Below are 26,021 nucleotides of genomic sequence, written 5' to 3' on the forward strand. Positions count from 1 at the left end.
GAAAAAAAACGTAGATATCTGAATGCGGGTTTGAACTGATTGTGTTTGGCATGTGGTTTCATGGGAATAAATCAACCTGGAGGGAGACTTGTGCACTCTCTCGGAACATGCTTTCATTTTTTTTTTCTTTTCTTTTACGCTGTCAAACCTGGGGTTTATTAGAGAAGAAGAAAGAAGCAGGTTTGTGTAATTTGACGCAGAGGGTGTCTTTTTTTTCCAGTAGGTCTCCCTCTTTTAATCTGTCTTTTTATGCAGTGTATTTGCACCGGGAGCTGCCGGAGCAGCCCAGCCGAAGCAGACCTCCTTCCTCATCCATGCACCAATTACCTTAATGCTCTCCGCGCCACACGCTGTGTGCGGCCAGCTGTTTTGACAGCAGAAGTCATCCAGTCTTCCACCTGAGGGCGGGAAATGAGTGGCTGTCGTCCCCCGACTGCACCCCCGAGCCAGGGTCATTTGCATGGTGACAACAGGGAGGTGTGTTGAGTTAGAAACTGTAGTTTTATTCAGCTGAATAAAGTCTGGCTGACTGCCAATCTGCTGCTGGTGCTATGCAGCCCCGCACGTGTGTACCTATCTACTGTGTCTGGTTCTTTTAAGGGCAGCGTGTTGGCTGTGCCATGTGTATTTGAATTTCAGTATTGTACTTATACTGCATTACAAGTATGCAGATTATCCTAGTCAACGTTTAGCAAATTGTCCATGTTAATGATTTATTACAGGGCAATTAACAAAAATAAAAAACACATCAATGATAGGAAATGAAGGATCTAGAAGAGTGAAATTAGCAGTGGCCTGGATGGTGTTGATTGAGGTGATTAACACACTTTGGAGCTCAGTGGTTGCTTTCGTAGAAACGGGCTACTTTTACGTTAAATGAGCGGGCTGCCCTTGTGAAGATTTTTAAGACGCGCACACCTCAGCGCCTGCGGTAAATGGAGATTAGCATGCTTATTTCTAAGAGTTAGGGGTTGAAGGTGACCCTGATTTCCCTCCTGCGTTCGGGACGGTGGGTGGGAGTGACCTCCACAGCTCACAGGCGCGGGGGGGGGGGGGGGGGACACCCGCAGAGACAGTGTGCAGACGCTTCCTCCCCTTTGCAGGTCCCTCTGAACGCACTCCGCGCCTCTTCCCCCAGGCAAAGTTATTGCAGTCAGTACTGTGACCATCATATCCGTTACTAATGACATTACAGGGAAGCACACGCCTGTGTCGGAGGGGCTGGGGTGGGGGGGTGGGGTATTGGCGAAATTGGGTGCTGTAACCAGGGCACTGCCCATATTTAACTTTTTTATTTCAGCGGGATCATCGGAAATGTCACGTATCGCACAGTGGCACTGGGGCGTGAACGCTCGCCACTATTTTTAGCCTGTCTATTGAACTGTGAAAGTGCTGCATAATGAGCTGATATGGATTTGGAGATAAAGGAAAAAGTAAATGGGGAAAGCTAACGATGCGTGGGCAGCGGCTGATGATTTGGTGCACTGGCGTGGAGAGATAAGCGGGAAAAAATGCCAACAAAGAAAAAAGGGCAATGTAAATACACAGAAACACAAATGAAAATAATAATTAAAATAATAAACATTTTTAAATAAACAGAAATTAAAAAGTGAAGTAAAAATTAATCAGCAGCAAAAAAAAAGAATAAAATACAACACAATAATAAACTAGCCCCCTCTCCCATAATTTGCATGAGCTGAACTGTCCCAGTGGAATTGTTCTGACTGTCAATCCATCACAAAGTTGCAAAGATCTAATGATTCTTAAGCTTGTTTCAAAGTGAAAAGCTGTGTTTAGATGATTTGCCATGATCTTTCTGTATCTCTGAGCATACCAGCTGGTGTGGAAATGATGAGCATTAGTTTATCTTGGAGCGATTTCTTCCTTTAGAGTGGGCATCATTGCCCAAGAAAGATCTGACACTGTGATGCCACTCCCACTCCCAGGTCTCTCTCTGTTCCATCTACTGTACAGTAAATGTGGAGGTCAGTGATGTGAATGTCTGCTGCAGAAAGTGACATTAATCCCTAGAGGTGGAACAAATGGACACTTAGTTCTCATTCTGAGGGACTGGGGTGTGATTAGCTTAATCAGCTAATAAAACCTCTTGTGGAATGTGGATTGTGGGGGCTGCAGTTTGACTCCTGTAGCAGACCCGCACTCATCGTAAATCCCCATCCATGACAGGAGAAGTGGAATTATACATCCTTGTTACATTATTACTTACATTAGTTAGAGGTTTTTTAAAACAATTTTATCCATTTATTCAGCTGGGTATTTACTGAGGCAATTCTGGGTTAACTACCTTGCCCAAGGGTATAGCAGCGGTGCCCCTGTGGGGAATTGACCCAACAACCTTTCGGTTACAAGTCCTGTTCCCTAACCACTGTGCTACAGTGGGGCTCCATGCAGTTCCCTGGTCCGGCAAGAGTATAGGCCGCCGAAGCCTGACTTTCACAGTAATCACTGGCAGTGACTCTGTGTGGCTGTTTGAAGGTGTGATGATGGAGGCATATCTCCGTGAGTGGTTTGCTGTGAGGTTTGCTGGCAAGAGACTCGCTGGACTAGCCTGAATCAGGGGTGGGATTCCACGAGAAACTGTGATCTAGATCTGACATGTCTCTGAAGCTGAGTCCCACAGATTCTGCTTTGTACACGGGTCTCTGGCTGAGGTCTTATTTAGCCGGGTTTAATAAAGCTGTTATTTGAATACTGACCTGGGTTTGACAGGCGTGTGCTATTAGTCCTTAGTGGGAGAAATGTGTTAGCAACTGAACTAATTTCTGGGCATTTTTGGTCGCTTAAGCAAATTAGTAATACAGATTAGTATTTATCTTCATTGATAAAAATGAACCAGTGCTTCAATTTACCATTTTAAGGTCTAAAACAAATTATTGAGATAACCAGTCAAGCTTTATTGAGACTGTTGGTGGGTCAGATCGATCAAAGTCTTGTGATTTAACATTGATGATTGCGTTCCTGATAACGTAAACACATCTCCAACAGTCCATTTTTCTAGTTCAATGACATACTATAGACTTTCAGGTGAAGAATAACCCCTATCATTATCAAACCAAACCACAGTGCACTCCAAGATGATTTGATTCTTATCAAATTTTGATTCATAGAAGAGTTCCAAAGTAATGGATAAAATTCACCTGTATCAAAACATGTTTTTCCCATATTTGACAAATTGCCTTGATTAAATGCTTCAGCCATGAAATGAAACATTTTCGATTGTAATGTTTTTTTATGCAATCCATTATTTAAAAAGAACACTGTTTGATTCACATAAATCATTTGTCGCTGTGCAAATTACTAGCACTGCGTGATCTACTTTGCTGTGGTAATAAAAACGAAATCATAATTTGTCTCGTCTCACTGTGACAACACTGTGGGTAGTGCATGTAATCCTCCAACACACCTGCACACCAACAACAGCTAGCTTTCACATTACAATATGCGCAGCTCACTACAGTGAAGCAAGCACCAACCCGCAGAAAGGGCGTGGCTTCACTAATGTCATCCAATCAAGCTGCACGTGCCTGATGAGTGGCAGGGTGCCTGAGAGCAGTGAGATGAAGAAACCCCTGCAGACATACCCGCCGCTTTCCCCAGCAGAACAAAGACAATTTGTTCCGCCACCATAGGCCCCCTGTTATTGTGGACTGACGAGACACATTAATTTTTTAGTTTCTCCATGGCAAGTGGCTCTGTGGAGGCTACTGTGGACTATGGAATAGCCATTCTATCAGCTTCATTACTCAGGTTAGCCTCACCTCAGAAGACTAAAGGACACAGAGTTGTTCATCTGTGGAAAGCAACCTCCTTTTTTGCCGTGTTACCTGGCAGCTAGCCACATCCAAACACTTAGCAGCGCAACTTCTTTCCTCAAAATATTGTCCCATTGCACCGCATTGATTACATACAAGTGAGGCCAAAATGGCTTCTTAATCCTTACAAGCCAAGTATTTAAACTGTGTTATGTTAAAGGAATGATTCTGTCCCAGTACTCTTTATTACTGTGTGAGGTTTATTCTTACATCAGAATTTCTTATGAGCAGAGTGCTTTGTAAATATGAAGCAGCTGGAGCAAAAGCCAGCATGCCGATTGCGTGCTTGCACCGGAGTTAAGGCTGGGGAAACACAGGGATCTGGATTATGTAATGATGCGCTTTAAGTTTAACGCGGGGGTTAGAAAACGACAGGGAGATATGAATATGCAAGACCGACAGCCCTTTACCTGCCATCTGCTGCAACCTGATGAGATGGAAACGGTGGAGTGCGACGGAAACAACCACATTCCTTCGGTTTCTCTTCCATATGTCATTCGTCTGTACAGGAGCTGGTATTTAAAGTCTCTAACCCTCAGTATATTTAAAACGTACATTTGAAGTAGCATGGCTCGTGTTTTTAGAGATTGATGTATTGTGTGAGTTGATCTGCATTACATTACATTTCATTACATTTTGCAGACACTCTTATCCAGAGCGACGTCCAGCACAATAGAACTGTATCCGTTCAATTTAAATGAGCAACAGTGTCAGACCAGGCTAACAAGAAATCTAAAAAGATCTAAAAAGAAAAAAAATACATTGTTATCACCTTACAAAGGCTGAGTTAACTGTGTTCAGAGGGCTAAATGTTTAAGAAATCCCATGGTGCTTACAGCAGCCCTGGTGAAATTCACTGATGTGAACTGATATGGCATCGTTTGCAGTGCTACGTCAGCGACGCTACATTAACCCTTTCTATGCTCCTTACAGATCCTTACAGACCTCATCTGGTCTCTCAGTGCCTCCCCCTCTTCCCCAACAGTCAAATATTTAAGCAAAAATAAATAGAGTGAAGCACTCCACCGCAAGTTTTAAAAATCTACAGGATGAAAAGGTGATTGGCGATGTACAGCAGAGAAGATTGAGCCGCCTGTGGCTCAGACCTGAGCTGAAGCAGCAGTCACAGACAGACTGGCACACCTCGCAGTGAATTCAAATATCTCAGCTAACAGCCGCTCATCCGTCTCTCTCATCCCCAAACACCCATTCCAAACTACGTCTGCGGATCTGAGATGGAGAAATTCCACATATGTTTTATGTCCCCCCCCCACCTCTTCTCAGAAGTCTTCTTCTCTCCTCCCACAATGCACTGCAGGGCCATTGTGCGTCTATCCTGAGAGCCTCAGTCACTCTCCCTCCGCAGGTTTCTGTTTGGGGAGCGCTCCAAGCAGACGCGGGGAAACATGAAAGGGGCATGAATAATGGAATTGGGGTGGGAGGGGGGGTGGGGGTTGTGAGATGGCAGTGCCACAAGAGGATGAGAGAAAATGTCTTTTTTTCTGTGTCACGAACGCTTCTCACCTCTGTGTGTGTCATCTGTCACCCGTGCCTCAGTGAATGACACTGTTCGTTCCCTACCATTTTCCCATCCCACAGAAACTCGATGCAAATCGGAGCTTCTCATCCCACTACAGATTCTGGGTCACGGGAGGGTTTTTTCCTCTCGCTTTCTGTCTGTCTTTTACTGAACTTCAATGATTTCTTTGAGCTTTGTCTTTTTTTGTAGTTTCACTGCATTTTGTGCAGTAGCTCTCAGTTGAAGCAGTCAAACATGATTTATGCTGATCTGAGAAAGGAAAAATGAGAAACTGACACATACATTGCGCATAAAACATATTTGCACCAGCAATATAGAGGTAATTTACCCAAAATGCCTCGGCAAGTCCTGACAAGTCATATTGTAAATGATCAAAACAAGAGCAGAGTAGTTATATTGAAAGTGATATCAAAGCCCTTGAAGCATATCCCATTGTGTTTATTTCAAATCGATTTTTCCCCTCTGTTTTGCCAAATGTGAAATGATCCAGTGACTGTTTGTTTGTGCACTCGAATTGTGTGTCAACATGCTGCCTGCTGAACTGAGGCCCTGAAAATTTTTTTATCAGGCCTGCTGAAATATTGATGGCCCATAGTCTCTTCGGAGTCATAACAAAGCCGATCATGGCCCCTCAGAAAGGCTCAGCTGGCTGGCTGGCTTCTTTGGCTCCAAACTGACTCGGCCTCCCGACGCTTTTTTTTTGCTAAGGCCGTTTTTGTTAAGGGTTTCCAGCAGGCTGCATGCGGGAGCCTGCATCGCTCCGGAGTGCAGTGAGGACGTGTGACCCTGCTGGGGTCACATCACAGGCAGAGGCAGAGCCTCTCTCTCCTTAGCGCTCTGGGTCCCGTGCCAGGACTCTGTGTCCCTCCCCATCCCCTGGCAACCGTGTCGCTAAGCAAAGGTCTGGATTTTTAATGACCTGGGGTTATCACTCACAGGCCGTGAGGTAGGGAAAACAAATGGAAGTGTTGGCCCGGACCTCGTGATTAGGTCTTGCAGACCAATAATGGCAGCCCAGCATTATTCTAAAGACTCTAACGACTGCGCTGTTGCTTCTGAGACCTGTATTGGTGGAACCCCTTCCTGCAGAATTATGGATGATTTAGAGTGTGTCAGTTGTGTACAGAGAGGGTGAGCGATTTGAAAGGAAACAAGTGGAAAAAAAAAATCGATGTAAATGCAGGCATTCATCCGTGCGCCCTGCAAAGAAAGGCATCGACTGTCCCATTGATGTGCGTCGTGCACGTCCGCGCATCGCTGCTGTCTTTGTTTGGCCTGCTTAGAGGGAGGCTGGGTTTACAGATGGGAGCGCCTTCCCATAATGCACTGCACACCCGCTGGGTATTGTGGCCGGCCTGTTTTCCAGTCAGGCCCTGAGACGGCCGCCATTGTTATCTTCTCCTCCGATCGGCGTGCTGTACAGAGGGACCTGCGATGCGTCTAACACCGCAGACACACAGCGGTGTCTCTCACAGTAGAGCCTGTGCGCTGAATACGCCGCGCTGAGTGCTTCTGAATCACTGCGCCGCGCCGCTCGGGGCTCTGACCTTGGTCCCGGGGGTTCCGTGCTGCCTCTGAATGCCGTCGCCCTCCAAGCAAAGGTATACTTTCACCCGGTTGTCAAGGAAACCGTCGGAAGGGCAGGTTGGCGAGGATGCGGCGGGGATGGATGTGAGACGGCGGTAGGCATAAAGTGGAATCCGTGGTTCGTTCGTTTGACTGCTGTTGAAGCATCTAAACGAAAAGACACTCGGAGCCTCGGTAGAATTTTACGTCAGCGCGGGTTGCTTTTCTGGATGGAGGGATCCAGTTACATCACATTATTAGCATTTAGCAGACACTCTTCCAGAATGACTTTTATAGGTTACAGTTTACCTATCTATACAGCTGGATATTTACTGAGGCAATGGTGGGTTAAGTGCCTTACCCAAAGGTACAATAGCGGTGCTTCAGCGAGGAATCAAACCAGCAACCTTTTCGGTTACGAGTCCTGCTCTGTACCCCTACGCTACACTGCCACCACTGCTGCCATTACCCAGTGTTCTGTGCTAGGTTCAAATCTTGAGCCCGAGCCAGGTTTCAGCGATGATCCTGTGAAGGGCATGCAGTCTGACAGGCAGCTGGGCAGAGTGGAGTTTTGTCACACTTTCGATGATGCTCTCGCTTAGACACCAGTGACATCAGTGTGGATTCGAACCCCCCCCCATTAATGAGGCATCACTGGCTGTGAATCACAGGATCCCTGGCCAGTTAACAGGCACCATATTTCTGTGACATTGACAGCCTGCTGTGAGAAATTGTCTGGAATTTTTTATTTTATTTTTTTCAAACAGCACAGTGGATGATTCTGACACTGAATACAACTTTTGCAAGACTCTGTACGTTTAATGAAAAACAATTCATGTTTAACCATGTTGCAGATAAAGATAGAGATGGTCTATGCATTAAAGGTACTGTGATCCCAGGACAGAAGAGCCAGCTGTGCTGTAGAAATGGCATACAGAGCTGGAGCAGAGAAGCAGCTGTAGGACGATATGGTCTGTGTTCTTGGGGAAGCAGTAGTATTAAGAGCCTGCATAGGATCTGTCCACAGAATAAGATGTTAAGTCTATGTCTTGATCTTTAAAGATCCCATGGTACTTACTGTGCAGAGCAAGGGGGTTCTTAGTTGTCCTAGTTAAATGTTTGATCAGGTTCTTTCAGTCTGGCCATCTAATCATCCCCCAGTTTATTTGGCTAAAAATTTCCTACCACTAGATCCCCTCAGCTGGTGTGTGTGAGCCTTCTGGCACAAAGAGGCTACAATTCATCAATCATATGGGGGCTGCACATTGGTGGTGAGGGAAGAATCTCCCCTTCACTATGGTGTGCTTTCAGATCTTTGAAAGGCACCAGATCAATTCAGTCAATTCAGAGTACATGATCCAGGGGTGTGGCCTTTTGGCAGCAGTGAGGTTTCCCTGATGCTAGTGATATTTCCCTGGCAGCAATGAGGTTTCCCAGGCAATGGTGAAGTTTCCCTGGCAAGTAGTGAGGTTTGCCTGGCAGTAGTGAAGTTTCCCTGGCAGTAGTGAGGTTTTCCTGGCAGTAGTGAGGTTTCCCTGGCAGTAGTGAGGTTTTCCTGACAGTAGTGGGGTTTTCCTGGCAGTAGTGAGGTTTCCCTGGCAGTAGTGAGGTTTTCCTGGCAGTATTAAGGTTTTCCTGGCAGTAGTAAGGTTCTCCTGACAGTAGCGAAGTTTTCCTGGCAGTAGTAAGGTTCTCCTGACAGTAGCGAAGTTTTCCTGGCAGTAGTAAGGTTCTCCTGACAGTAGCGTCGTTTTCCTGGCAGTAGTAAGGTTTTCCTGGCAGTAGTAAGGTTCTCCTGGCAGTAGTAAGGTTTTCCTGGCAGTATTAAGGTTTTCCTGGCAGTAGTAAGGTTCTCCTGGCAGTAGTAATGTTTTCCTGGCAGTAGTAAGGTTTTCCTGGCAGTAGTGAGGTTTTCCTGGCAGTGCAGAAGTTCCTCTGCATTAAGTTGTCGCTTTCACTGCCAAACGCCAAGCAGCATGCTCGGCAGATGGTGGTGAGTGAGTTCACTCTCTTGAGATCCTTAGTCAGCTCAGCCAAGGGGGGGGGGGGGGGGGTGGGGGGGGGGGGGGGGGGGGGGTAGCTTTGGGAAACTAATCGCTCTAAGCACATTGCTCAATTAATCTGCTATCCTTCCTGCCTCCAATCTCACCACAGAACGTCAGTCCAACCAGTCACAAGTCTTGCTGTTGCCATTGTTACGATTATCATCATTGCCATTTAAGTAGTTGATGCTCAGTTAAATATATCATTTTGGTGCAGTATTAATTCCCCATTATACATTCCTGTCAGCCTGAATCATGAATATGGCCAGGAGGCTCCTGAGATTCAGGTAATTCCTCTCTGACTGGCCCCTGTCAGGTCGTCCCAGTACACTGGGCTCCTGTCATTGCTGTGAATTTAAATACTGCAAAGCGGAGTCCCCGACTTCCCTGCCTTGTCAACACTGGCACCTCTTGTGCAGACTCTTGGTGAATAATTTATGGATTTTTAAACAGGTACTGTAGACTGATCTCATTAGCACCTGAAAAGAGCATTGGCTGAGCTTTGGCAGGACTCTCTCCAGCAGGGTCGTATGCAGTTTATCAATGAGCCCCAAGAAAGGCAGCTTCTGCTTTTAAGATCAAGAGCAACTCTGAAGTCACCTTTGTTCTCAGCTGTCAGAGTAATGCCTATCAATGTCCTTGTATATGATTCTAGAGCTGTGATTGGAGGAATACAGTCCGCAGCCAAGTAAAACTTACAAACAGGGAAGCGTCCCCTAAGATCCATGGATCTTCCTCTAGCAAATCCTCTAGAACTTTACAAAGGTCCTCATTGATTTGTTACATTGCATTACATTCCTTTAGCAGGCACTCTTATCCAGAGCAATAGAATATAAGTCTATTCATTCAAGTTGAATGAGCAACAGTGTCAGACCAGGCTAACACCACTCCCAGGCCAGTGAGTGTGAGATTAACACCATTTAAGCCCTACCCTAAGCTAATTTGTGCAACCTGACTAGACAAGGGAAGCCAAGTGTGCTACCATGCATCACAGTCACTAGATCACAGAATCCAAAATACATTGCGATCCTATGTGTAAAATAAACAGAAAGTACTATAAGCAGCAGGTGTTAGGGGGCAGGGATTGAGGTGAAAACGTGATGCAGTTTGAAGGGGTGGGTCTTAAGTCAGAAGATGGCCAGTCCTGACCCCTGTGGGGAGTTCATTCCACCACTGAAGGATCATTCTAGTAATAATGATTCATTCCAGTTCTGGGCCCGCATGAGGCTGCTGAGTGTGCAGTCTTGTGCAGCCGTGCAGAAGCGGATTCACCGTCTGAAGAGATAAAAGTCTTAGACGGCCAACCGCTGCGACTGTTAGCTGGAATCGCGCATCTCGAGTGGGAGAGACGCTGAGCGGCCGCGCTCTGAAACAATGGGAGGATTTAGCGGGGAAGATTGCGGCGGCGTACCTTTTGTCAGCAGAATGCGTCTCCGCTCCTTTCCAGCTCCTCTCTCTCCCCCGCCGGCTCGAGCGACGCTATCTCGCCCTCGGGCGGAACACGCGACCGCCGTGCGTGAGAGCGCCGCCGAGGCACGTGGGTAATACGCGGATGAGAAGAGACGGCGCGCGTCTCCCGGCTTTGAAGAGCCGGGAAGGCTTCTCGTCTCTTATCTCACTGGAGGCCGCCTCCTGCTTTACGGCCCGTGTGTTTGGCGACCCGCTGAGAGCGCTGAAGGCGACTCCCTCCCGCTGGTCGGCGGCTTTACCGCCGAGCTCGCCGGAGCGGAAAACTCACATTAAAGGAAATGGCTGCGATGCTGGGTGGAGAAACAGGTGGACGGCCTGTTCAGTGCTCCGCTTCCAGCAGAGTCATGCACAGAGGCCCAAATGAGGCCGCCCCATATCCACTGTTGGAAGCCAAATTCAGAGCAGCCGGGAGTAATGCCTGGTCTACTGTCCCATTGTCCTCTTCAGGAGTAGCTGGGATGCGGGTGAGGTTAAGCATATACCGTATATATGTATGAGTAAGCGCACAGTGTTAAGTACTGTATATGCATATATACTGTATATACAAATTGGAATGTCCAATTGTACTCTAGACTTGTCTCACCACAACAACCCACTCAAACAGAGTATTGACACAAGACTAATGCAATTCTCCATTACACTGGCAAGCAGCCAACAGCTGTTTTTTTCACTACATGTCACGCAGCACAGTACACTCGAGTGGGTGCTCATTGGAGTATAGGCACTACTCCATTGGCCAGCATCTCGAATAGCAGGCTGCCTGAGAGGAATGAAACAAGGCAGTCCTGGCAAAGCAAGTGTCTCCTCTGTGGGCTCCCCATCATTGGGCAATGATGGCAAATGACACAGCCACTTTCAAACATGGGGCTTAGGGCTCAGCCTGATCTTAGAGCCTACGCCTTGCTGACTGAGCCGCTCTGGACCTCCTGCCATTTTTTTTTTTGAGTAGATTAGTTTTCTAGAAGAAGACTTAGAGAAGGTACAGAATCCACAAGGCCGTCCAGTACTTCTCTTCAGTATATGAAGGAATTGCATCCTACTAGATTCTTAGGGATATTGGATGTGCACTGAAATCTCGTCTGTGAAACACGTCTTGGCAAATTTGCAAGCCTACAACAGCAGCCGGTGTGTGCAGGGATTATAGTACAAATTTGAGCAGTCTGTTTGTATTTTGGCTTTTGCAGGGGAAAATCTCTTTAATCCATACATTTGTGTGTCTTTGCGGTTGTGAGCGCAAACACAGATAATAATGAAGGAAGCGGAAGAGCCGAAGCTGGCTCTGGCTCGCAGCCATTTGCTCCTGGTAGGTTATGGAACGGCGCAGCCTCCCGGTGAGTTTTGTACCCCTGTCGCTGTTACGGTGGCAAATCTAACATACATCACAAAACGTTATCCGCTCCTTTGACAAAACTCCGACTCAAAACACTGTGTCTGTTGTTTCTGGGCCTCTGCAGACATGAGGGGATCTTTTTTTTTTTTTTTTATTGGCATTTTTAGCAGATGTTCTTATCTAGAGCGACTTACATCAGTTACAGTTTTTTACAATGTTATCCATTTATACAGCTGTATATTTACCGAGGCAATTGTGGGTTAAGTATCTTGCTCAAGGGTACAACAGCAGTGCCCCAGTGAGAAACCAAACCGGCAACCTTTCAGTTACAAGTCCTGCCCCTTAACCACTACGCTACACTGCACAGTGACACTGAATCCTGGCTCATGGATTCATATAGGAGTCCACAAACTGAGACACAGTATATTCCTGAGGTGTGTGTGTGTGTGTGTGTGTGTGTATGTGTGTGTGTATGTGTGTGTGTATGTGTATGTGTATGTGTGTGTGTGTGTGTGTGTGTGTGTGTGTGTGTGTGTGTTCACAGGCCACAAATGGATGACAGACTGAATGGAGCTGGCCACGTGTGGAGATCAGTCTTCATACAGAGTTGCTCTCATCTGCACCCCGAACCCCATTCTCTCTCCATTCCCCAGCCCCCGCCCATCTGAACGCAGGGGGAAATACGCCCATATGACAGCATGCTGCTGTCTGTGCTGCATGTGGAGTGAATGAGTAAATATGGATGTCTGGACACCGAGGGTGGCTCTACTCCACTGTTTCAGCCGCCAGACCAGTGTGCTTTTCAGAAACGCTCTGTTCTCCTGCATCAGCTCATGTCCGTCAGGCTATTATCTAAGCTGCTTATTAATGCCATTCTTATCCCTCATCAAGCCCCGTTTATTTTAAATCTTGCGTTATTCATGTGTGACTGGATGAAATAGCAACTGTCTTTAGCATCCTGGCCCCCTGAGCTCCCTCCCCTCCCCTCCCCTCCCCTTGCTGTCACTGTGTTCCAGATATCTTCCCTGATCCAAGGTCAGTTGGTTAAGCTAACGATTTCATACTCTAAGTACCTGTCGCCGTGATCCAATTTAGCGTCGCCCCCTTCTCTGATCTCCAATCCCGCTTGATAGGCTGAGTGTTCCCAACGCACCGTAAACCTGTGTGCCCCCATCTCCCCCTCCCCAGTGTCAGAGGGTCTCAGCCTATCAGCAGTAATGCCTGCTGCCCGGAACTCTGAGCTCTGTGCAGAGGTGCATTCTGGGATTGATTGCGTTTTGTGCATTTCAGTGTGGGAGGGAGATGGAGGCACATCACCAGGGTGTTGTCAGAGTGGAAAAGGCGGGCGTCCATTCCAGTCATGTCTTCAGTGACTTGACTGGTTTAAATTAGGACCTTCAACCTGGGATATGCAGATGCCCTTAAAGATGTTGTCAGTGACATGTCTGCTCCTCCAAAATGGTGACATATGACAGTTAATATAACAGAAATTATATATGCATATGTACGAATTTCCAAGTTAAAAGCTTGCATATAAAAGTGAATGACTGCAAAATAAAACTCATAGCAATACACAGTCGTAGTGTGTGCAGTTAGATGGAGGGAAATCCTGTTGCTGTTATTGACTATAAGGGTTTAAAAAGTGGTGCTTCGGGTCAGGACATATTCATGTCATGAATGTGCTTGAAATCTTGCCAAGTTCAATCACTGGCAGGTTTTGTGAAGATGTGGATGTCAGAAGAATTAGCATTGACCTTCCAGGACTTTCTATTCTCTGTCAGATGGGTGGTGCTGGAAAGAGAATAATTGTAGTGAATGTCTCCCATCTGTTAGCTGACTTCCAGATGACTGACGTCTGTTTAGACTTCTGTATATATCACTGGTGACAAGCATCATTCTTCCCAACAGCAAGCAGAACAGGGAGGCTTCGCCTCTATTGATCAAGCAGTGAATCACAGGGGAAACACCAGTGATGGGAGAGTAAGGCTTTAAAAAACCCCAAAAGAGGCGGAGCTTCCATGTCCTGTCAATCACTGACTCAAATGACCTGAAATACTTTACCCACCATCTTCAAACACTCTGAGTTCAACTCTGAGTCCCTGATAACATTATATGATAGCAACACCCATATTGTAGGTCATAAAGCCTCACCCTGTGTAAACTGCAGGTTGATCCTCTGTGTATTACAGACTACAGGTCCAACTGGTTGCTGTTCACATGGACCTCGCTTGGCCCCCATTTGCTCACAGCCTGCGGATGTAGTTTGTCTTGTCCTGTCCGTTGCCCACTCGGGGGCTGTTCTATGGAAAGAGATGTTCAGAGATGAACAGAGGTGTTTCTTTTAGCAGTGATGGTCTTTCAGCAGAGATACTGTTTTTACAGAGGTGTTATTTTAACAAAGATGAATAATGTGTTTTCTTTTTTTTTCCTACAGAGATGTCCTTTAAGAGAGGTGTTCTTTTATGAGAGATGAACAGAGATGTTTTTAACAGAGATGGTGTTTTAGCAGACATGTTATTGTTAGCAGAGGTGTTCTTTGAACAGAGATGTTTTTGTCACAGAGATGCTCTTTTAACAGAGCAGCTGCCTGTCTGTAGCAGCGCGATGTGGCCACGACGGCCCCTCCTTCCTGTGTGACGGCTGGAGAGGAAATCCCTGCGCCCCCCCGGTTCCTGGGCTCTCTGGCTCTCCCTCGTTAGCGGTGACGTGTCTGTCGTCTCCTGTCGTGTCCCGTGATTCCCGCTGTCTCTCCCGCGGGCCTCTGCGTGACTCCGCTGCTGGGGGCTGTGAGGCTTCTGCCCGGGCTGCGCGTATCTGCGGGAGGAATCCCACACACATTCTCACTCATGCATGCACTCTCACGTGCACACACACAGATACACACATGCACACTCACTCACGCATGCACACAGATACACACATGCATACACACACACATTCTCGCTTATGCATGCACTCTCTCTCACACACACATCCACACACATACACACACTCATGCATGCGTACATTGACTCACAGATTTACACACACACTGACTCACTCATAAAAAGATGCACGCACACACATTCCTCACACATACACACCGATACAACGTATACTCGCATACCTTTCAGTCTGATTCAGGACAGCCGACTCTCAGCCTTGATTGGCCAGCTGTACTATACATTCCTCCCCCACCTCATACCTCCGCTGGCCAATGAGAATTCAGGAACTGACTGTGTGCACTCACGCAGTAATTTATTCCTCTCCCTCCCACCCCTCTTTCTCTCTCACTCTCTCCCGCCAGCTTTCTCTCTCACCCCACCCCTTCTGCCTCTCTCACATTAGCCACTCTCACTAACGCAAACACACACCACGGGGAATGGAATGTCTTGACCTTGACCTTGACCTTGACCCTGACCTTCGAGGCGGCACACTTCTAGTTTTCTCACCTGGTTTTTACAGCTCTAAGGTAAAAATGGGACCCCCAGTAATCTCCTCAGCTGAGAGGGAGAAATGGGTGTGAAAAAGCTCTTCTTTTCTTCCACATCTTACCAGAGACCGTAAAGAGGATGATTATTTAGGCAGCCAGTTGTCACAGTTTGGTGATTTTCTTCAGAAATGGTGTGGGGATCGTAACCAGAGACACAGAGTCCACTGCTGCTGGACAGCTGAAGGAGAATTCAGGCCAGATTCAGTCTGGCCACTGTGCCGCTTTTAATAATACATTCAATTAAACAAAGAAAAATGAATAATAAAGTCATTCTTCCTTACATTCCACTCATTCTAAAGGACAAAATATTGTAGCAGTTAGATTGAATGATATGAATGAAATACCTGTGGCTAACATAAGTTCCCGTTTAGTATTTCATCCAGTATTGTGGCATACCATTGTTTACAGTATCAAGGGCAGTTTAAACCCGTTGAAACAAACTCAACAGCATACTGGCACGCGATGAGTTATGACACAAGATTGATCTCTCTCCCATGGCTGCCGAGATGGTCATGACTCCACACACTGAATTCAGCGGTGCAAGGATGGGTGACACCCCGCAGTGGACAAGGCGTCCAGGAATATGTGATTGCTCTTATGCACATTTACCCCATAACCAATCAAGTCTTAGCTGAAGAGCAGAGCGTGGCCAACAAAAGAGACAAGCTCGAATTGCCATAGTAACAAGGACAGAGGCTCCTTAAGAAGCTCTCAGCGGCCCTTTATCAAACACGGAACATCTGCAAACCGTGTCCCAAATCTGCGGGTGTAATTAGGGATATGAAAATGAGGATTGCATAATTAAGAGCATGGCAAAGCCATAAGCACCGTCCAGGGCAATGATCTAGCAATGTGCAATCGAGAGACTCCCATCTCCTGTGCGGATTCATTCAGCGACCCCCCCCCCCCCCCCCGCCTTCCACCCAAACACTTCTTAAATTGCACCCTCCTCACGGATGAGTCCAGCTTTCGCGGCGTCGCTACCTGAAGCCCGACAAACGAAAAGCTGCCTTTGCTCATTTGTTTTACCCACGTACGGGTTTGTGCTTTATTGATTTTTTCATTATCCTTATTGGAACCCTGTGGGAGGAATGGGAGGCACTGGCTGGCACAGATGGAGTAAGGATATAGAGTGTTGTCTGCTCATTATTTTCCTCTTCAGTTGTTTGTGATGTTCTCTCTCTGTCTCTGTCTCTGTCTCTGTCTCTGTCTCTCTCTCTGTCTCTGTCTCTGTCTCTCTCTCTCTCTGTCTCTGTCTCTCTCTCTCTGTCTCTCTCTCTGTCTCTCTCTCTCTCTCTGTCTCTGTCTCTGTCTCTCTCTGTCTCTGTCTCTCTCTGTCTCTGTCTCTGTCTCTTTCTCTGTCTCTGTCTCTCTCTGTCTCTGTCTCTCTCTGTCTGTCTCTGTCTCTGCCTCTGTCTCTCTCTCTCTCTCTCTCTCTCTGTCTCTGTCTCTGTCTCTGTCTCTGTCTCTGTCTCTCTGTCTCTGTCTCTCTCTCTCTCTCTCTCTCTCTCTCTCTGTCTCTGTCTCTCTCTCTGTCTCTGTCTCTGTCTCTGTCTCTGTCTCTCTGTCTCTGTCTCTGTCTCTGTCTTTCTCTCTCTCTCTCTCTCGATCAGAAGCTTTCATGCTATGCTTTTAGGGAAAGCTCTTAGTTACACTCAGAGTTTTTCTGAGGCTGAAATGCAAAACCCTGCTTTTTTCGCAAGGGCTGTTTTGTTCACGGTAAATTTAGCACTTCACTCCAAACTGGAGCAGAGTTTGTCATGTTATGAAGCGCAGAGACAGGCAAAAGAGTGCGTATTTTCCAGTTGATAGTAAGCCCGACACCAGTGGTCTTCAAGCCATTAGTGACTGAGTACTTTGTGTGGAAAAGTGTGAAATTGATGGAAATAATAACAGATAACATTCAAACTACTCATCTATTGATTAACATGTTAGCGTTGTTGTAGTTGTAGGCCTGAGAAAGCATAAAGCCCTCCTGAATTAGTTCAAGTGCGCTACTCATTTGGTAATGAATTACCTTCATTTGGGTCACAAAATGTTTCTCATACCTTATATATGGTGTGGTATTTGGAATTTGGAAACCACTGCTTCCTACTGCCTCAAATTGACTCTCATTGCCTCAGATTGCCTCAGCCTGACTCCCATCAGATGATGTCAGTGGAATAACAGCCATTCTCCAATGAGTGCCCATTCTGGAGTCGTGCACTGTGTGAGCCGTGATGTTAGAAATAGCCCCTGGCTGAATGTGAATGTATCAGAGGATTGTACTCATCTCACTTCAGGGATCCTACACAAAAAGGTTGTAGCAGTCACCCGAATGGACAATTGGCAAAAAAAAAAAAACATGTTTTCATAATGGGCATACGCATAAAAATAAGCCAATCAATAAATAAATATAACGAAGCCCTCCTCTTGTGATCTCGGGGGGTTGTGGGTAATGATCATTAATGGCTGCTGCCCCCAGATCCTGTGAAGCAGCTGCCTCAGGATGATAGTAACCCCTATGAAATGGGAGTGAGATGTGTCTTACCCTTTCAGCAGCAGTGGTCCCTCAAACGGCCCACACAACCCTCCCCAGCCAAACCTCTGACAGGAACAAACAATCATATTTAACAATGCCCCCCCCCCAGCCAGAATCCACCGCGGAGTGAGCTGCAGTCATTGCTCGTCAGCAGTGAAACTGGGAACACCTTTGATAAGCTGCTGGAACAGGGAAGGGGATCTTGTGATTAATTGCTTTATTAGTAAGCCTTTTCTTTTTTTCCTGTGTGCAGTCCCCCACCCCCCTGCTTTAAATTAGCCTCCGTTGACCCGAGGTGTGATAATGGATTGGCCGTTATTACGGACTGGGCCGGCGGTGGTTTCATTAGAACTGCGGTTAGGTTTCTCGCAGTTGAGGAAGTGCACCTCCGGGTTCAGGGATCCTGGACCTCGGCTTAATTGATTGCGCAAATACTCTGCCTGCCGTTTACAGCGGACCATTATCTCGGTGGGGGGGTGGGGGTGGAAGAGATATTTATGCCAGGATTTATCACTGAAATGGCAGAAGTTTAGAAGGAGATGGCCCTGGAGGTGTAGCCACTGTCTTTCTGTGAATGAGCGTGACCTCATCGTTTTAACATCCGCTCGCGTACAGTACACGAGTGCACGCCCACAGTGAGTGGGTGCTCCAGGCGTTTCCTATACCTGTGAAATGTACCTAAGCTGTGAGTCATGTGGTTCTTCCCTGCATCCCTCACAGCTGGTGATCTCCACACGGCTCTCGACTGTGGCCTTCTATCCTGCGCTGGCAGTCGGGGCGGTGGCGTTTCCTGGGCAGCCATAGTTGATGTCATGCGATACCTCAGTAGTGAGACGTGGTTGAGAGAGATGTCCCTAGGGGTTTTTCTCCGCAGTGCCACTATCAGCTGAAAGCCCTGCCGGTACCTGAGGCGGCAGGTGAGAGAGGGAGAGATGTCAGCTGAGAGACAGGGAGCTGAGGGGTTTCTCTACTGTCATGCCCCCCCATCACTGCTGACTGTCTCTAGATGCTGTTATCGCCCCAAAGTGAGCAAGATTTGTAATGGATGGCATAACAGGATGTGTAGGGTTATTGGCTAATTTCCTGAATGGGTTCCCGTGTTGCTTTTCCACCTCATCTTTCTTTAACTTTCGAGTGGATTAAAAAATTTTAAATGTAGCCACAGTCCAATTTATCAGATGAACTGGCATTGTTTAAGGTTTTTTTAATCATTACAGTTAAATGGCAGATCTCTGGATTACTATGGGTCTGTCCCCAGCCTTCAGACCTCAGCTGAGTACGTGTCATCCCAACTTAGCAATGCATGTGACACATGAAACTGATGTCTCAGAGTGATAGGTGTAGAAGGGGTGTTACTTTAGCAGTGTTTTTTTCTCCTTCTGGAGCCACAGTATCAGGCTGCTACTGCATCCTGCCAGTAGTGGTTGGAGGTCTGCGGGAGTTGACAGCCCCTGAGCGAAGCGGGGTTTCTGAATACCCTCTGTTTGCTGGGCAGTAAAGGGCTGCGTCCTTTTCTTCCCTGAGCGGCATCGTTTGTTTGGTGTCGGGGTGAACTTGTCAGTTTGTCATCTCTCTCCTCTCCTCCGTTGACCATTTAGAAAGCTGTCCCAATGCTAAGCGTCCTAAAGCGCGCTCGCCAGGTCTGGTGCCTGTACACAGCTGCGTCCTCTCATTACAAAGTGACCTCTCCCTGGGCCCCTTGCCAGGGCCACTGGGTTGAGGCCCTTCAGACACACTTTGGTCTCCTCGTTGCCTAATCATCCTTGACAGGGGTTTTATTGCTGCACACAGCCACCCAGTGCCTCTGACACCAGCTGAACAACCTGTGGAAATGATGCCATGATCCGAGTCTATTGTTAGAATGCCGAGTGCCCTATTCATTAAGGAGTTTTGGGGTTTCGCCACATCCAAACAGAGTGTTCTGGCGGGTACCTGTCTCCTGAGAAAAACAGTAAATATCAACAGATGCAGTAGGCAAAAAAGCACAGTGATAAACAGTTGATTTCTGTGTACCTTCTTAATTACAGTGCATACTTTTAAAACGGGGGGGAGAATTTAGTCTTCGAGATTTGGTTGTCATTTATGAGCTGCTTTCTTGAGTACTTTGTCCTCAGTTAACCAACACAAACTGCACCGCAAACAGTCAAAGCTTAAGACCCTACACTGACAAATCATTCAGAGGTCGGATCATCGGATCTTAAAACATCTGCAGTGAAATACAGCTTAGAGCTTTAACTGATTGTTTGTTAGTGTATTGTGTATTTTCATAATGTCGTTGTGTGTTCATTGTCTAATGCGCCAACTTCTATTATTGATTGACATTACTGATTGAAAAGAATTGGTTGATGCGTCTGCGTAACGGTATAATTCGACGACACAAAACAGCCACACTGTGACTCTCATCAGACGAGCAGGTGCATTCTGTAAAGAGTGAAGGGTTTTGCTCGAGTGCGTACTCTCCAGGTGTCTATATGAAGCTGTCTCAGGCTGTTGGGCAAGTTCATACCAGCATGTAACAGAACGCATTACAGCTCAGTCTCATCACACTGGCGTTACATGACTGCCTTTTCTGCATGTACCCAGTGATTTGAACTGTTACGCGATGCTGCAGTCATACAGGGCGTGTAGGATTTATGCTCTGTGTTGCCAGTGACCAATTGAGGTGCTCAAATATTACTGAATTGAACTGTGTTTGTCTGAAGACACCCCTCACACCAACAACAATAAGAAAAACTTAATGTTATCTTAATCATTTTTAATATTTTTTTCTCATTTTAAGGAAAAAATATATATTTTTTTGGCATTGTTAGAGCTGTTGATTTGTGTTATTTAATTTATGATTTGCTGAGTAACATGTATGCAACCAGAAAGGATATGAGTAAATCATCTCCCTTTTTTCTTATTTTAGTTTGGTTCAGACCCAGTTTGAATGACATATTAAAACTACTCCAACTTGTGTAGCCCCACAATGTTTTTTCCCTGTATCTACTCTAAACCAGCAGTTATATGCTTCAGCCTGATTTGTCTTTGTTTTTGTTTGTGGGGTCAAACTAGGCTGAACCTGCTGTATGCTTCTCCAATTAATAGTCTGAAATTATGCCTGGAGCACAGTGATAAATAAATGAAAAAGTGTTATTAAAAATTTAGTTGACAATTCTGTCTTTCTGTCAGAGGTGCTCAGTCAGGATCAATGCGCATTTCCCTGGAAGCTGAGCAGATTCTTAATTAGTCCTAATACGCATAAAGTGTGTAAAGCCTTATCGGTTGTGTTGTTGTTCAGTTTTCAGGGCAATTTTCTCCTCCTAGTTTACAAGAGCTGAGTGAATTGAGCACAGGAATCAGTTCCAAAAAGTTTGTTACAGATGAATTATATCTGGTGTATTATTAATACAAACAATGTATTATGTATCCCCGTATTAATTATTCAGGATGCTCTAGCTATTTTACGAATCCAGATGACTGTATATCCTTCCTACGATTGATGTCAATCAGTTATATTGTTCATGAAATTACATGTGATCTAATATTCTGCCACATGAAAAAACCCACATGGAGAGACACTCAAACACTCACACACACATGCAATGCTCACAAACTGACGTGCATACACACACACACAAGCAAGCATGCATGCGCACACACAAACACATATATACAGTACACACACAGAGGCACACACATATATACCGTACACAGTACATGGACATACGGACCGTACACAAACTGACATATGCATGCACATACTGTACTTGCACGCACGCCACACACACACACACACGTACATATGTACACGCATGTGCTTAAAATGTAACGTCCCCTGTATCTCTGTCCTTTTGCAGCCTAGCTCTGCACCCAGACAAAGCCCAGGTTGCGACGGGCCAGGTGGGGAAGGACCCCTACATCTGTGTGTGGGACACATACAGTGTGCAGACTGTCTCCATCCTGAAGGAAGTGCACACGCACGGTGTGGCCTGTCTGGCCTTCGACTCGGACGGACAGGTAAGACACACTCACCTGACCTGACCTGACCTGACCCGTCTCCCCACCGCTGCCACCAATGCGGAAGAGGGGGATAGAAATGAGGAGTATAGAAGTGATAATTAGAGTTTGTTTTAGTAAAATTAATCATCACAATAAGTATGCACTGTAAGAAATTTGTAGTAGAGGCACAGCAAAAACTAGAGGATACACCCCATTCATAACACAGAGGCAGTTCATTTTACATTTTCAACATGATGTTATCACAAATGTAGAGGGAGAAAAGGAAGTCTGTCCAAATCGTAAAATAATCACAGGATATTTACAAATGCTACAGAATTTCATGACATGCAAGACAGAAACTACAGTGAGATACAGTTCAGCCAAAGAGAATTAGCTGCTACCTGGCATGGCTTCTTCATTAGGTTAAATGCAGGACTGGTAATCTGTTAAAGGGAAAGGAGTGATGAACAGTGATTAGTTTTAAGGGTAAGATCTTTTTCCTCACAGATTTCAAGCTGAAGAGCCTCTGGCCTTTGACTAACCAGTTGATTTTAAAAAGGCAAATCCGAAAGGAAGAGTGACAAACATTGGCCCATTGACCATACACTTCCAGTGTGCTCTTTGAGATTGGTGGGCAATTCAACAGTCCTTGTTCAGTTTTAGCCTTAATTTCACTGTGTACCAAACAGGCCATTGAAGAACACACTGATATGCTTGCAGCACTCTAGCAGCTTGTGTTAAGCCAGCGGTGACCTTTATTTCAGCCAGCAGTATATGGTCTCTTATTTATCATCTTTAGTTGTGCTTACCACGAGGTGAGCTGAGAAAAACAGTTTGACGTAATGGGCCACAGGCTGATGTATGGATCTAATGCTCTGCCCATGTAGCTAGCTGTAAAGTGCACAGTGGAGGGGCTGTGTGGCTGGCCACCAGCAGTGGGCTGGGGGTGGGGGGTTTGGGGGGTTTGGGGGGGGGGGGGGGGGGGGGGCGTGAGTAGTCAGCAAGGAAAGGAAGAGAACAGCATCTCAATGTGGTTTGGGGGCTAACAAATGCAATGTCACCTCCGAGATTGCCACCCGTGAAGAATGTGTCTTGCTGCACACTAAGTAATTGATAGGATGAGGACAGCCAGCCCTAATGCACCTGCGTGGCTCAGTGCTATTAGGCAGGGAGCGAGCCGCATAATGAAATCACCCCCCCAGCTCAGGGGGAAACCGGGGGGAGGACGGGAGTTTCGAGAAAACAAGGTCCCGCCGAGATGCGGCGGTCGATAGCAAAAAATCGTTGGGGCTTTTTTGGAACGTTATTTTAATATGTGTTTTATTTGTTTGGTCCAAAGTGGATTTAGCCCCGTGGTTTCTGGGAAGCCGCAGAGCAGGAGGCGGATAAACAGCTCTGGGTAATGTCATTTGAAGCCAGCAGAGATCTGATGGGAAAGGGGGCATTTATGTGGGTGAGGTTTTTTTTTGTTGTTGTTTTGAAATCAAATTGAATTGGGAGGCTAGTTTCATAAGGTCCTTCTCCTGCACTGAGATTCAGCCCCCCCTCCCCCCAGCCAATCGGAGACAGGCAATCAGTCCGCCTCAATTTCAGCTCCTCTTTCGGCTCGAGAAGCCGGAGTGTTTGTCTTCATTGAAAGTGGGAGCTTGGACTGGAGATAAATCTGGCGGAACGGTGATCTGCCCTGCGGCAGCACACTCCTCTTTTATAAAAATTATTTTTCCACGCTTTCTCTCCTTCACGCAGTCCCCCTTTTTTGTGGGATTGCTGATAATATACTTTGCTCGTCTCACCATGACAACCACTGCACCTGGGCAGCAGCATCGAAGTGAGCTGAACAGCTCGAATGTAGCCAGTGGCTAATTTTCACACTGCAAGTCACCTGGCATGCTACAGCGGAGTGGGTGCTCATCGGAGGATAGGCACTACTCTGCTGATGTCATAAGAGCAATTGCAGGTACCCGGTGAATAGCAGAGTTCCTGAGAGCGGTGAGTCAAGGGAACCCTGGCCAACCTAGTGGCCCCTATCCCTGGTGGAGCAAAGTCAGTTTGTTCTGCTGCCTTGGGCTCCCAGTCATTGTCACACAGCTGGGATCAAACCTGGGCCGTAGAGCTCAGTTTGTGCTCGAGATGATCGCCTTAACCACCGACCTACTCTGGAGCCCTGCACCACACTCTTCTTAACTGGGACAGGTGTTTGTCTCCGCTGTGGTACTCACTGCACCCAGCTCTGGTCGGCTTTCTCTAGCAACATCATCACTGAAGAATGATACCCACAGATCCCTGGGCTATGTAGGGCCGGCCAGGGTGGTTAAATATAAACCCTCATGAACCCACATTCAGAAACAGAAACAGGAAGAGGTGAGAGTCTCCTGACTGAGAGAAACCTTGACGTGACTGCAGAAATTGGGGTTCCTGAAGACCAGGGCTGCAGAGTGTTCGAGCATTAGAGTGGATAACAGCATGATACACTTTACATAAGCTGAACAAGTCTGAGGGCTCTACCAGGGACTTACAAGCTGTGGTGTTTTCATATATGTGGCATTTTATCCAAAGTAACCTTGAAAATGTCAAGGGATGCTTTTTTCCCCCAGCACACACAGCTACATGTGCACACACATATCCATGCATGCACACACACGCACACACAGGCATACACATACACACACATGCACACACTTACACACGTGCATGCACACACACACGAACACACACACAAGCAAGCACGTGCTGAATTACATGTTCACTGTAGCCTGAAAAGTCCATCTCATTGTCACATTGTCTCACAGTCTTGTGAGTTGGAGGCAATTCAGATTTCTGCTCCTGGGGACTGCTTCTCTTTTTGTGAGAGGTTGATGAGGTGGTGTCTGGATTGATCGGCCTTGTGGTTCTGGCCTTACCTGTGGGAGTGGGTCTCCTTTATCACTGGGTGATGAGATGGTGTGTGGATTGATTGGTCTTGCGTTTCGGGTCTTACCTGTGGGAGTGCATCTCCCGTGTCCCTGAGCCCATAGAAACCCACACCTCGGCTCTCTGTCGGCCTCTTCTTGCTCCGGCATCCATCAACTTTAGCATGAAGGATTGCCCAGGTCCCTCTTCCCAGCATGCTGTCTGGTTAAGGGCAAATGTAAGAGCTTTTTTCTCATGTGCACCACTGTCTATTTTTTGTCACAGTGCCACAGATGAGGTCACTTATCTCGTCCAGCCTCCTCGGTGGCCTCATTCTTCACGGTCAGGGATGTGTTCATAGCTTCATGTGGGGGTACATCGTTAAGGCTTTATGTCTGTGCTGAGTGGAAGTCCCTTGTGTTCTGCTAAATGAATTTCTAAATGAATTACACACGCACCTTAAAGAGGGCCATAATTGTGTCTGGGATTTTTTTCTAGTAGGAATTAGTGGTTGGAAGTCATGTAGTGTGATATTACTCCAAATTAGGTTTTTTGCTGTCATTTCAAATGTATTCATTTACAGGGTAATTCAACAAAAAGAACTGGGAAAAAATGTTTCTTAAATGCCATGTAGTTATGGCAGTTTTCTGAAATGTATGAGTAACAATTAACTCTCCTAATGGTAATTGCCTGGAGGATAATTGCGGCATTTAGGTTCGCTCACTTCAGCTGAGATGGATGGGAGTGTGAGCCATTCATAAGCCATTTCCAGCGCCGGCTCCCTGAAATGTGTTCAGTGAAGATGCACAGCGCTGGCTCCTTGACAGCAGTGTCATTGAGGAGATTGTCATCTTAACTGCATGAATGCTCACCCCCCCCTCTCCCCCCCACACCCCCAACCCTCTCCTCTCCTTCCCCCTCTCTCTCCTTCTTCCTCCCCACCCCCCATATCTGCCTTCTGTCTTACACACACTGCCTCTGTCCTTCTCTCCCTTGCACTCTCTGCTTCCCTTCTCTTTTTCTCTTTCTTTTACTCTCTCTCTCATTCCATCTCTGTCACACACACACACACACACACACACACTGTCTGTCTCCTTCTCTCTCTCTCCTTCCCTCCCAACCCTTCCTTCTTTCTCTCACCCTCTCACCCCCTTCCTCCCCAACATACATGTTCTCTCTCCTTATCTCCTCTTTCCCTTTATCCTCTCTCTCTCACCTCTCCCTCTCCTCCGTCTCTCTCTCCTCTCTCTCTCTCTTTCTCTCATCCCCCCGACACACATTTTTTCTCTCCTTATCTCTCCCCCCGAACCCCCGCCCCCCCCACCCTCCATCTCTCCCTTCTCTCCCCCCCACCCTCCATCTCCCCCCCCTCCCCCC

The 26,021-nt window shown here is 46.8% G+C and overlaps 1 protein-coding gene across 1 annotated transcript in view; it reads left to right on the forward strand.

Moving 5' to 3' along the window:
• The window catches only part of LOC118789858 (echinoderm microtubule-associated protein-like 6), a 116,726-nt gene that overhangs the window by 19,432 nt on the left and 71,273 nt on the right, over nt 1-26,021 (forward strand). Inside the window, exon 3 of the mRNA XM_036546546.1 lies at nt 21,614-21,773. Coding sequence (XP_036402439.1) covers nt 21,614-21,773 — 160 coding nt within the window. The remainder of the gene's footprint in view (nt 1-21,613; nt 21,774-26,021) is intronic.

Source organism: Megalops cyprinoides, chromosome 15 (genome assembly GCF_013368585.1).
Source record: "Megalops cyprinoides isolate fMegCyp1 chromosome 15, fMegCyp1.pri, whole genome shotgun sequence".
Taxonomy (NCBI): Eukaryota; Metazoa; Chordata; class Actinopteri; order Elopiformes; family Megalopidae; genus Megalops; species Megalops cyprinoides.